Here is a 13,898-nt window from a genome sequence, read left to right as displayed (position 1 = left end):
CTTCCATCATCAGGAGAGGTTCATCCTTCCAGACAGCAGACACAAGCCTGGAATAGACTTTTGATTTGAGGTTCCACAGTTTCACTGTAATTGCTGTTTTTGGACAGAAGCAAATCTTAATCCAACACCCAAAGGTGATGTTGCGCTAATGTAAAACAAAGGTTGTGTTCTCAATTTTCTAACCATTATTTGATCTGCTTAACTTGTGCTGACTGCAATATAATTTTGTCTTGAATCTTACCATGTCGCCCCTTTCACCTGGATTCCCCCTCTGTCCCTGTGAAAACAACAAAGGCACAGAGTTTCATTTTATAACATGCTTTTAAAGTTAGACACACTAAAGTCTGTGCATATCACAAAAAAAAAACAACCTAACACCAGACTTTTTGTAGCGTTTTTGTACAAATTACAAATATTACCTACAAATCTGATTGTGATTTACGGCTAATTGATATGAGTGTTCAGTCATTTTTATAACTGCTATTTCTGCAGACCATGGACCTAAATTTCACAATCTAAACAGACTTAACCCTGACCTGGAATCAAGAGAATACTTTGAATTTCTGACTAGATGTTAAAATTCTGGTGATATCAACAAAAACAGATCATGGAAATACCTTGCTTCCCTTCATTCCTGGCATGCCTGGGTGCCCTGGTTGACCTGGACTTCCTGGTTGCCCTGCACTGCCCTTTAAAAGCATGCAGTTAAACCCAGTAGTTAAAAATGGAAGCAAACAAAAGAAATAACTGTTATTTAAGAAAGATGCTGTTCGGCCAGAACATCATAACCAGACCCTTCAGAACACTGGCATAGGACCTGTCAGGGTGTCCTGTAGGGTCTAGCTTAGGGTTGTAGAGCTTCTGGATTAATGAGTGGGGCCTCTGTGGGGTCATACAGTGGTATTCAATGGGTTTTGCAGCTGAGGAGTTTCTATAGGAGTTTGTCATTTTCTTTTTGCAGTTCCTGATCAGTGTTTGTGGTGTGGCAGGGTGCATTGTCTGCCTTTGTGGTCTGTAACACCGTTTAGGTATGTAGTATGCATCAAAGTTTAAATGCCAAATGTTTCCCACTAGAACATTCCATTTTAAATAAAGGAAAATAATGTATTTTACCTGTCAGTGTGGTTTGTAGTTAATGTTGTGGCTAATCAGTGTGTACTGTGGTTTTGATTTATATACTGCATTAATTATCAGCTTCCAAAAGAACTTGCTCATCTGGTTCATATTTAAATGGTAACATACCGCAAGCCCCGGTGTGCCTTTTATGCCCGGACTTCCTCTTTCACCCATATTCCCCTTAATTAAGAGATAAAACACATTTTAGATTGCAGAAAGAATACAATGAGATAGCATCCAAACCGCATCCTATTATGTGGCTGATATTTTTGCTTTCTTATCATAATTCATTTTCAGTGATACATGCCATAGTTTGAGCATACTTTCATGAGGTTTTGGGATTGTGCAGTTTGAAGTTTAATTGTGTCTAGTCGGTGCTTTCTTTTCCAGCTGAACAAGCCTCTGTAATTGCAGTCTGAAGTTCAGCCATAAAATCAAAGTAGTGCCTGCATGTCCATAAACTACGTTTTCATTTGTGTGCCATTCACCAATACGCATTGGCTTGTTAAAAGCAGATCAGCTAATGAAAAATGATTAGGAGACAGCGTGTCCAGACCAGACAAGCCCAGACTGCTTACATTTCCACTAAAATTCCACTGACGAAAGCACTAGATCCTGATCATTGCTTAATTTAGCTCCACTGGAGAGGCCAGAAGATCGTTACTTGTTCTAAAGTGTATTATAGCAAAACAGGGACCAAACAAAACATGCAATGCTGCCGGCCAAGTACTTTTTCTTGTTTTTCCTCAAAGCTTAGAAAGCATCAAAGATTCAACATTATCCAAACTAATGTGATCATGTGCTGCAATTCATTTAGCATCGGCTGGACAATATATATACTGATGCATGACATCATGCCATACTGATCTGCTGTACTTGGAGGCAGCTGCACTGCATTGTAATTGGAGACAGTTTCAATCAAGCTTGAGCTTGCTGCTCACTAATGCAAGCATGGATTAATGTGGATTAATCTTAAGTTATTGATTTCTCTGTGTCGCACTTTTAACTAGTGCATTCACAGCCCGAGGGCTATGGAGGGGGATAAACTCACGTTAACCTCATAGTTTATCCTGTATTAAATGTCGGTAAGATCAAAGTCAGCCATTATTTCTACTAAGTTCATTCTTTTTTTCATCACAGCTGTTTGAAGAAGCTCAAACATGATGTTCTAACAGGTGTAAATCATTACCTTCAGTCCGATCGGTCCTTGCAAACCTGGTTCACCAGGTAATCCCATTTCACCCTGCAAAAGAGGGCAAAACTGTGTTGCTAACTCTTCAGATCAAACATAAACAAGAACAGCTATTAACTTACAGGTGGTCCAGTCGATCCTTTAAAGCCCCTGGGTCCAGGCTCACCAACTTCTCCCTTTAATGAGAATCTTATCAGTCAAATATAGTCATAATTAATAAAGCAAAACCATTGTTGAGTTTGCTTTGCACATACATTAGGAGCTCTTACCTTTTGTCCATCCAGGCCTGCATTTCCAGGCAATCCAGGCATACCCTAAGAGCAACGTGGTGTTCCAGTTAGTATATTTAATAATGAAAAGAAGACAATATGACTATCAGTGCTACAGATTTGCATTGTAAGAAACAGAAATGGCATTTTTTAAAATAAAATTTCAAAGGCATCGTTTGACTTTATGCCTTACTATTGTTGTGAAATGATTATTTCATTGTGTCAGTAGCAATTGTTGTTATTTTCTCTCCATAAAAAAACATTATCTAGTCCTTGTGGATGGAGAAATGCCTACCAAAATGTTATGCTTCCCAGATGTGGTTGGTTAGTTTACATGAGAAGCAGAGTAAAGTAGCTTGAGGCTTTTTTTGAGGTTAAATTCTTGTGAGTAACAATTTAGTAAATGTAATCACCCCCAAATCAAACTATTTCCTGCAATTTAAGTTTGTTCTTTAAACTAAACCACATAGATCCCTGGAAAAACCCTATGTGCCTCAGCTGAACCTCAGTTAAATACACTGTATTTGCAGATAAATGCAATAATTTTTAAGTGAATGGTTTAATGCACTGAAAGTTTTTTAAGGTCAGCGTGCAGCAATTACTATACTTTTTTGTGTTTCAGTTAGCTCCCATATGGAAAACATATATATAAATCTTATAAAGTTTTTATCTGTCTTGTATGAAACTTGTATGAAAAGCATACAAGAGTGAAAACACATATAAGATCCCTTGAAAAATTATATAATGAAACCTGTATGTTTTGTATACTTACTAAAAAAAATATGAAAGTAATGAGAAAGTGGCCACTTTCATGAGTAAATCATGTAAGCCTTATATGATTTATATATGATTTACTCATGAAAGTGGCCACTTTCATGAGTAAATCATATATCATATGGGCTTTTCTTAAATAAATGCTTTCAGATGCTGCCTTACACTGAAGTTTCAGTGTGCATAGAGGACAGATGGGATAGGAAGGCAGTGAGAGAGTATATAGTGTTGCCGTGAACACACAGTCCTCTCCAACACGTGAAGAAATCCCCTTGTTGGGACCTACAAAGGAGAACTGCATCTTGTTTTAACTTGAGGAAGCGCAGTTCTAATCCTGCCTCCTTGGATACGTTGCTAGCGCTATTGTTCTGATGGGGGAAAATGGCTTACAGCCTTGTGGAGCAACTGAGTCATCTTTTGCAGACCCATCGCAAACGTTTGGACGAGGCTTATAATCATGATCAGTGGGGTGGCTGCCCAGTTGAAAGACTTTCTTCCTAAAACAGATTTGCCAGAGCGTCACAGCATTCCCCCGATGAGTTACTTTCACTGCATGAGTCTGTTTGTTACATAACAGGGTTATCCTGGGATGAACTACAGGGGAAATACCCCTAATTTACTGCCTGTCAGGGCTAGTCTTCGTACTGACACTGTGTTAACACTGCAGTCTTCATACACCAAAAAACATTATACATGCAAACCTGCATGATCCGTGAAATCGGCTCTTGCAGTGGCCTACTTTACTCTTCTCTTTGTATGTTTCTACTATTATTTCATGCTAGAACATTTGTAAAACATTATGTGTTCTGCACTTCTGGTTCAAAATGCTTTGCTTAAAAGTTAAAATCTAAAAAACAATATGATATTCATGCAAGTCTTCAATGTCTAGGACTCCAATTAAAGTTGCAAGACAATAGCAGCAGCTTAAACAACCTGGAAAATACCAAACCTTTGATCAGCACTGTCTATGTGTGTGTTTATGACTTACAGGATGGCCTTCCCTTCCGTCAGTACCAGGAATACCACTGGCTCCAGCTTCTCCCTTAATACATTTGAAAAAAACTGACATTTAATTTCATCAAAATTTATAGTTAGAAGCCCTCAATTCCGATACCCACATGCCAGCTCAATCACAGTGCCCGACATTTTAGTCAATTTGAGTCAGTCAGTCGACATCCATTTAAAATGTGAACTTCATGCTCGATGTTTACAAAAGCTGGGAATTGGAAAAGGACAAGAGGGACACTTGGTTATGCATGATTCGATTTCCATGGTTGCCAAAAGTCAACAGCACAACATAGGGGAACAACTAAGTCTTTTAGGAGTGTGTGCACTCATCCAACCTCGTGTCACTATTATTCCCCTAATCCCTGAATGAGCTTTGTAACATACTACACTGTCAGAGCAAACAGACCTTTTGACCAGGTCTTCCTGGAAATCCACCCTTTCCATCTCTCCCAGGTAGACCCTGAAATCACAGAAAATTTCATTATATACACAATTATGATGGGCTGTGAGTCGATTCTCAGTTTTTTATACATACAGGTTCTCCCAGAGGACCTTGTGGCCCAAGAGGTCCTATACTTCCTTTTTCTCCCTGACAGTAGACAATCAGCCAGTTAAAGCATGCATATTTCATGTTTAAACCTCTGAACTACTTTCAGGATTGTGTGGACACGTACCACATGTCCAGTTTTTCCTGGTAACCCTGCTGCTCCCGGGGTCCCTTGTGCACCCTAAGGAAAGATTTTCACCTTCAGACAGTCGTGTATCAACATCTGCTCCAGAGTATCAGAGTTGTTTGTGATATACATTGATGGAAAAGCAAACAACTTTTTGTTAATCTGAGGCCCATAATGTAGACAGAGAACTTCATAGTAAAGTCTGCTCTGTCACAAATATGCAGCAGCAGTGGTCTTTTCTGTTGCCTAGATAAACAGTGAACTTAACTATTTAGACTGAAACTTCAGGGAGTTTTATGTTGTATTGCATCATTGGATATTTTTAAATTTGCACTTGTTGACCCAAAACTAGACATTAGTAAAGTTTCTGTTATGCGTTGCCAAGTTAAGGGAACAATGCGTCACTGGATTATAACATACTCAGAAGGAAAAAAGCCTGATTTTGGAACAAACGGGGAATTGCATCACTTGTTTTTCTGCATTCAAAACTATGCTAATGGCCTCAAGAAGGAACAAATTACTGTATACTGCAATACCAAGATGACATTTGTTACTGGCTGACTCAGTGACTTTGGTGGGCGACATTTTTATTGAGATTCTGTTTGCAAAAATATGCTGAATGCAAAAAACACCGTTGGAAAAGTGTAGACGTTTCTCTCTTTCTGTCTCAGCCCCATTTGTTGTTCACTTAATAAACATGACCCAGTAGCATTCTCATACTCAACTGTCTCAAAAAACACATCAGAAATCTCCCTGGCTATAATACTGTAATCTTGTTTGCAATGGATATCAAATGAGCTATGGCAGAGGGATTAAAGAAGCATTTATGAAAGCTTGTTGTTGGTCTTCACGCTGCAGTGAGTTTTGATAAATAGGGTTTTGTTTTACTTGTAAATGCTAAGATGTGCCAACCTATATGACAACACAGAGCTTAAAAGAAGGACATTCTTGGAGACTGCACTATAAGCTGACTGACCAGTGACTTGCAGAAAGCTTTTGCTATGGGGCTCATGCTAACAGGTGTGTTTACTTTCGAAGCAGGGGTGCGGTTTTCATTGATTTCTGCTGAAATGAATGCCACCATTGTAGTTACAGTGTTAATAAACTACAGAGATCAATATCACAGGCTGGATGCCCACATAATTAGCAACAAATTGTTCATTGAAGGGTGATGAATGACTGCGGCCATGAACAACTACCACAGACTGCAAATACACAAACATAACCTTGAATTCTGTTCTCCTGGCTTAATTTGGCAGACATCTCATGTTTCTGTTCTCTACATCCTATGCCAGGAAAAAAAGATTGCACCCTTGGTGGTCTTACTATATGGGAATAGTTTGAAAAGGCAGATTGAAACATGTTTGTATCCAAAGAAAACAGTTTATTCTGCAAAGGGAGGAACCTAAAGAAAAGCTTTCGTAGGTCCTTGCTAGGAAAGGTTTTTCGGCTATTGTTCTGCATTGGAAACAGAACAATAGCCGAGAGGAAACGCCTTTTGACCCAGACATGAAGGGAAATTTGGTTTGATAGTTTCATTTAGACTATTTAAAGCTGATTGCCAAATAGTTATAATTTATGATATAATTATTCTTTCTCCCACAGCTAGGAGGATTTCATGCATGTAGTCCAATAATGCTCTTTTCACTGTTTTGGCCTCACAATGTGTGTGGAATGTCCTTCAGTGAAGTCCGGGCAGAAAAGCCTCTGTCCATCTTCTGACGGAGACTAAAAAACAGACTACCTCTGCTACCTCTTACTCAACAAGAGCAATCCAAGACTGCATGCCTCTGCCAAGGTTGAAAAATTCCCTCCACACCCTCCATGAATTAAATCCCTGGATCCAGAAAGATATCTGGATCTGGACTAGTTTGTGATACTGAGACAATGTCTCTCTGCATTTCTCGTAATGGTAAAGAATTCTTCCAAAAGTTCCTGGATCTAGACTCATATTTAGATTGACTCCAAACCCCTTATTACTTATAATCTGGGCAGACCCTATTTCTGGTAAAATCTTCATGCATATCTTTAAGAGTCCTGCAAGCAACCTAACAAACCAAACCAAACCAATTACGTAACACAAAAATCTTTTAGAGCTCTGTTTATAAAAGAGGTACTCCCACATTTGGACGATATTTAGCTTTTGCTCCACTTAGGTTAAAATTCACTTCTTGTAAGTCACTGTCTGCCAGAAGAATGTAACACAAGTAGAGGTCCAATTATGGGATTTCAAAAGAGCGCTGGAAATGGGATAAAATAAATAAATAAATAAATTCACCTGGTCCTTAATAGTGTAGTGTCTGCTTATCGAGAAGACCGTCCAGCAGCTTGTAAAAACCTAATGTGATACATCCTGGACACATGTGTCCGGGACAGATGGCACAGGAGGATTTACTCCAGGTGCAGAAAAGTGTCAGCAGTCAGCTGAGAGAAGTTTTTAGACCAATACTAAGTGCTTGAATTGTTCTCCCCTTCAGCCAAATAGCAGGGGGCCCCTGTGGTCCCACTGATGACTGATGATATGACAGAAATGATGCAGTTTGCAGCAGCTGCATTAACTTAGTGAACTTTAAAGCAATGCTAAACACAAAATGCTGTTCAGATGAACATAAAAGGGACTCTGCTGTGTCTGTTGTTGCTGTTTCGGTTATCGAATAAGCAAAAAATGCTGGATCACTTAGGCTTCGCTTGCTTTTAATTCATTTTTAATGGTCATTTCTACGAAAAAATGTCCTTCCAAGGAAGATTTTCAGACTTTCTTGTTGCTGGATAAAATTTAAATTTTCTCAATTTTTTCATTTGGACCTGTTGTGGTGGCTGGCACATTTCAGCGTACATATGATGTATCCTATCATATAACAACATGCATAATTTTCTATTTGTGTGACTAAACAGTGGAAGCTGTTTTTTAGCTGATGCACCACTTATTGTGGGTAAGTCTTGATTCCATAACTTGGTTTTGTTGTCATCTAAGGCTTAGAGATTCCATCCATCCATTTCTGAAAATCACTTGTCCAAATAAGGGTCATAGGTCAGAAAGTGCTTTTCCCAGTGGTCATGGGATGAGAGGCAGAGTAAACCCTGGGCAGGTTGCTAGTCACTTGTATTTTTTCCAGAATTATGAGGTTTATTCCTAACTGAGATCCATGTGACACATATAGTCCTCTGTCAAGGCGTGATCAGTTTTGTTAATTTGGTTTCTCAGATCACGTGGTCTATCTACAACTAAATATTAACCGCACTTCTTGTAATCCAGTCCTAGGACCTCTACCTTAAATATTGTAGTTATAGACTAAAAAGCAAGGAGAAGATGCAACTCGGGCTGAACAAGACACCAAGAGGAAAGAAGATGCACCCCCGGTTCTCTTTTTTAACGTTCCTAGGAAATGGCGGTACAAAAGTCAGGAAATATGAACACATTTAAAAGGTCTCCGATGACCCTCCTGCTCTCTCTGCTCTCTTGTTCCACACTATAGATGCTGTACTTTTTACTCTCCCAATGGATCTGCTTTATCTTCAAAACATATGGCTTCTGGAGTGATTGATGCAACAATGTTCAAAGTTGATGTGTCTAGCAGGGATTTCCTCTCAATCCTACATTTGATCTCATAAAAAAAAAGATTTAGCTTGAAAATTCAATGTGTTTTTCTACTTTTAACTATCGTTTCTTGTTCTTTTTTTCCCTTCCAGCTATAGCAGAGTTTCCATGCTTGAGCTGATTTCTACAGAAATATAAGGAACTGGATCTAGATACTATATTAATGAATAGAAATGAGGCAACAGCTGAAAATAATAAATAACATCAGCACCTTCTCGCCTGGTTGTCCAGGTGGCCCCGGTAACCCAGGAATACCCCTCTCACCCTGAAAGAATAAACTTGTGTTTAAAAAAAATGTCTATCAGTCACCACAAAATCATGCGTGACACCACAAAGTGTTATTTGACCTTCCTACCGAAACACCGGGCCTCCCTTGCTCTCCTTTGTACCCATCTGGTCCACGTGACCCCTTAAAACAAGGAAAATGAAAGCAGCTTTAAATTTTCAACACTATCTTATCACTGACTTTTCATCCACTGGTTATTGATTTACCTTAATTCCCGGCGAACCTGGGAAACCTGGAATTCCTCTAAGCCCAGGGATACCCTTGAAATGAAAAAAAAAAAAGGCAAGAGATGCACACGTTTGTTTAAACATCTGAATCCCCTCCACTGTGTGCATGCTCTCTGGGTGATTCTAGGCTGCGGGCAGATGCTTTTTCTGAGTTTTTGATCATGCTGTAGAACATGTGGTTTACTTTTGGATAGTTTTCATCACACAAAATCACCACCATGTTGCCAGTGCTGCTATAAGCAAAGATGTTTCTTATTTAACCACTGGAAAATTAAGAAAGTAAGCACATTTACCAGTGTGTTTTAACATTCTGAAGCAGTCCTGACCACATATAATGAATAAGAAGAAAACCGTTATGATCTACTGGACACAGATACTCAACTGGCTTTCTCAAAAGCTGCTGTGGATGCTGCTGTTGGTGATTATGTTTGTATATTGAACTATGTAGTACTCACAGGCTTACCATCAGCACCAGGAGGACCAGGCTGACCAGGAATACCAATGCTTCCTTGCTCTCCCTAAAGAAAGTGGAATGACGTTATTCAACCATGTGTGATTAAAACTGTATCATGCAGTCTCAAAGCAGTAAAGTAATCCATTTAACACACCTCCGGTAACAGTAAACTTTCTCACAGTGTTGATTTAATTTATCTATAAAGAATGCTTAGCAAGCTTGTTTATCTAATGTAAGATGCACCATGTGGGGTCTTAAAGAACATCTGCACGCCAGCAATGTTCCCAGCATTTTGGATCTATTAGTAAATGTAATAAAAGCATACCGGTGACCTTATAAACACAAACATTAACAAAGAGAGTCTTTTGCCAAGCTTATATCTCTCTGAGGTCCTTGTATAACGGCTTTTATGACCGGGGCTTTTTGATACCCTGTGATCAATAATGGCAAACATGTAGGTTTTATTTCCCACTTTGGTAATTTTCCATTGCACCCAGTATTTATCTTTGACAGCAGTCTGGTTTGGTTTAAGAAAAAACAAAAGTACAATACTCCGTACATGTCCTTACAAGACAAACTTACACACACAAACACACCATAGCAAGCCTCACTGGAGAAAAAAAGACCACTTGGTGCATCCATAAATTATAATACTGTTAGTTTTCAGCAGGTAACTGTGTGCTTAAGAGCTTAAAGTGCTAAAACTTCCCACTCAGCACCGTTTCTGACACAATCTGTTTTCACAAGCTAGTAGGATCTGATCTGTTGGTGAAGTGCAACGTGTGCTCGTCATTTACAGGATGTCTGCACACAGTTCACTAAGGCTGAGCTATAAGAGAGGGAAGGTTTGAGTTCTGCCCTAATACAGTTTGTCATTCCTGAGTTTACACATAAATTCATACTGTTAAAGATAAAGTTGCTTTTGTGATAATTAATCTCTTCAGTCCGCTACAGCTTAAAGCAAATATTTAATGAGCAGTCTGGACACTGAGGGGCTGGACAAGGCAACAATGTATGCCAAAGCAGGAACAAAGTCAATGTGTCTGCAGTGTTGGCACACAGGCAAAGAAAGATCTTGTGACTAGATTCAGCTCTTTTTTAATATGAACAGGGCAATAGGGTGTCTGAGCGATCTCATGGTTAGATACTGTGTGCAAAGCAAAACGACAAAAGGCAAAGACTGTGAGGAAAGAGACAGAAAAAAAAACTGACCTTCATTCCTGGTTGTCCGGGAGGTCCAGGAGGACAAACACAAGGTTCTGGAGTCGGTTCAACGCGATCAGAGCACTGTAATAACCAAGCATAACAAGAAATCACAGCCACACACTAAACATAATCTGCAAAGCTCTGATATTAAGGTTTAGTCTTTGGGTTATTTGGTCTTTCTCATTAAAACTGAAAATATGCATCACGATTTCTTGAAACCACTTTAAAGCTGCAAACCATGAGAGAGGGATATATATTCAAAGGATGCAAAACAGAGAAAAACAACACATTCTCAAAAATCAGAAGGTGAACGACAAGTACAGGCTTTAAAAATTCAGTTCAATTCAGTTTTATTTCTATAGCACCAAATTACAAACAAATACTTCAAGGCGCTCTACATCGTAAGTGAAAAACCCTACAATCCCCTGTGGTCGAGCAAATGAATAAATAACATCCTTACATATGAATTGTTCTTGTCATTTTTAATTAAATTTTTTAAGAATTCTAAAAATAGTAAAATAGAGTTGATAACATGATATAAACAGCTTCACTATGTTTAGCTCTAGCCTACTTGCATATGTACACTAGATATGTAGGTGTCGGAGAGCCTCCATTCAAAAGAAAATTGATGACCAATCCTGGAGATTCCAAACAAACCACTGAAAAGCACACACAGAGAGAGGAGAGAAGTAGCGATACTTGGAAAGCATTTGTAATTTTAGGCTTCTCATCTTGTCTCTTTTGATATTTTTATCCAACAGCTTCACATGAAAAACAGTTATTTGGCACTGGCTTTTGCGGTTGTAGCAAATCCCAAGCCAACAACGGGCCACTGCTTTGCAAACACAGTTAGAGCCAGCAGGCAATAAAAAATATAGTGCAACATCTCTGAAGCTGAGCCACGGGTCCTCCTCCAGCAAATTATTCTCCGCATGAACAGATGTGTCTTAAAATTAATATGCTGAGCTTACACCTTCGCTTGTAACGCTGCAACGGACTACTGATGAAATAACAGGAAAGAAAGCATCACTGTACAGTCTGAGGTGTGGAGTTAACTGAGGATGAAATCTTTGGCTGCGCCATCACGGGGCGCATTGCAGAGCAGAAGCAGATGTAATTAGGAGAGGTGAAAAGTAGGTGAAAGTACGTTATCTTTTGGATGGAAAAACAGGTGTTGGGCCAAGCAGACTCATATACTTACAACTCCAGGTATTTCACAAGCAGTCTCCCGGTTGTTCTGCTCAGGGTCACAGTAAATGCGAAGTTTCTGAATTTCAAACTGGGAAAAAAAATTAAAGGAAGAGGTTGTTGTTAGAAACAAAACTTCCGATATTGGGGACAAACAGATTGTAATATGTGGCCAATTACGTGATACTTATTTTAGTTTTATCGGTGCTTTGCCACTAATGAATTGTAACAGCTATTGTATAACTGCTGAAGAAAAATAAGTGCCCTGATTGGCTGCTGAGCTGCTACATGTTGCCAGACCTCCCTCAGTGTGCACAAATGCTCTGCAGTGTTGTTACGCTATTCTTCCATTATTTGGTTATTTGGTTTGTTGTGCTGGTAGTGAAACGTCTCCAGGAGGTCCCAGGGACTGCGTCACTTCAGTTACCATGAGAGCATAATAATAATAATTTACATTAAAAAAAAAAAAACCCAGATCAACACATAGCTTTGATAATGGCACTGACTTTAAACCTAAATAGGTTTGAATATAATAATATAATTTCTAGTTGGATGACTATTTTTACTTATAATGTTAGTGTAAATTGGCCGGTTTTATCTTTCTGTGTTTATAAAGACTCAATAACAAAAATGTTTTTTCAATTACAGGTGTGTTTATTCAGAAATAATACCATGACTGACATTGTTAAATAGCTCAGAAATTCATGGTCCTTATGACAATGGATAAGCACATAGAAAAACATTCACTGTGTTTAATATTGTGGTTCATGTGAATATATTCCCAGGAATGTTGAATGAATAAAAGTTGGTATTCTTTCAAAACAAAGGATTTTCTCATGCTTCCCAGTTCTTCACGTGTCTTGTTTTAGTTCTGGTGAATCTTATTGCATTAACTAACACTGCGGCACAACGGTGACATGAGAAACCTGCACATCTATATCATGCATATGGGCCTCGGGCTCCTTTATGTAACTGTTTGTGTTCCATCAAACTGAAAATAAGAATGAAAACATCTAGAGTGCAGAGCACATCTATTCTTCTTTTCAGTGTGATTATTGTTGGCTCACTGAGAACTGACCTCCATATATCTATCTATGGAGCAAATTACAACACAGCACTACTAATACAACATTTTTAGTGCAAATGGTGCCAACTGAGACAAATAAAACAACGATTCATAAGACCATGTGAACAAAAGGGTTCATTTTTGCCAAGGATTTATCACCCACGGAGTTAAACATGTCTCCTAGGAGGTAGCAGTAAACTGCATGGTATTATGTGATCTAGTTAAAAACATATATCGGCACTGAGTTTGCTTAGCTACTCATTAAACAAATGCTCATAGACTTACTGGCACTGTTGTTTCCTTTCTGACATATTTTCCTACTTGGGTTTTTCCATTGATGAAAATGCCAACAGGGGGCTCCAGTGATAAGGTTTCAATTTCCAAGTCATCAACATAAAGAGTGACATCCTCTTCGGTGACCAGCAGACGTAGCTGGTGCCATTTCTCATCAAACAGCTTCATTTATCATAGAAAAAAAACAAGAATAGCCAAAACACATTAAAACAACCTAGTGTGATGATAAACACATGAAAAGGGAACCTATTATGCTCACTGCCAGATCTGTGTTGTTTTTTCTTTTTCTTGGACTCTAGAAGATTAGCTCTGCATGATTCACAGTTTGGGCCTTTAAACAGCCCCTCACTGTCTGAAAACAGTCTTTTTCTCATTGGCTGCCCCTCACAAACAGAAGGTTTGAACAACAAGTGAGTGAGTATATGGCAAACTATAAAGAAGAGCATAATAGGTAAACTTAAAATAAAACTTTGTGTACATTGCTTTGCAACAGTTTCATCTTCTTCAAAGCTATACAAAGCTGGCATCAGGATTAGATTTTGACCCTTA

The 13,898-nt window shown here is 38.8% G+C and overlaps 1 protein-coding gene across 1 annotated transcript in view; it reads right to left on the bottom strand.

Moving 5' to 3' along the window:
- Positions 1–13,898, bottom strand: part of LOC113035392 (collagen, type XXI, alpha 1) — a 50,072-nt gene that overhangs the window by 4,263 nt on the left and 31,911 nt on the right. Inside the window, exons 33-49 of the mRNA XM_026190935.1 lie at positions 13,341–13,511; positions 12,003–12,080; positions 10,808–10,882; positions 9,597–9,659; positions 9,121–9,174; positions 8,984–9,037; positions 8,840–8,893; positions 5,031–5,084; positions 4,892–4,945; positions 4,763–4,816; positions 4,337–4,390; positions 2,578–2,622; positions 2,431–2,484; positions 2,306–2,359; positions 1,243–1,296; positions 618–689; positions 242–277 (exon numbers count right to left, since the gene is read on the bottom strand). Coding sequence (XP_026046720.1) covers positions 242–277; positions 618–689; positions 1,243–1,296; positions 2,306–2,359; positions 2,431–2,484; positions 2,578–2,622; positions 4,337–4,390; positions 4,763–4,816; positions 4,892–4,945; positions 5,031–5,084; positions 8,840–8,893; positions 8,984–9,037; positions 9,121–9,174; positions 9,597–9,659; positions 10,808–10,882; positions 12,003–12,080; positions 13,341–13,511 — 1,080 coding nt within the window. The remainder of the gene's footprint in view (positions 1–241; positions 278–617; positions 690–1,242; positions 1,297–2,305; positions 2,360–2,430; positions 2,485–2,577; positions 2,623–4,336; positions 4,391–4,762; positions 4,817–4,891; positions 4,946–5,030; positions 5,085–8,839; positions 8,894–8,983; positions 9,038–9,120; positions 9,175–9,596; positions 9,660–10,807; positions 10,883–12,002; positions 12,081–13,340; positions 13,512–13,898) is intronic.

The sequence above is a fragment of the Astatotilapia calliptera genome, chromosome 13 (assembly GCF_900246225.1).
Source record: "Astatotilapia calliptera chromosome 13, fAstCal1.2, whole genome shotgun sequence".
NCBI classification, from domain to species: Eukaryota; Metazoa; Chordata; class Actinopteri; order Cichliformes; family Cichlidae; genus Astatotilapia; species Astatotilapia calliptera.
The sequence above is the reverse complement of the archived record's forward strand: the minus strand, read 5'-3'. Positions and strand labels throughout refer to the sequence as shown.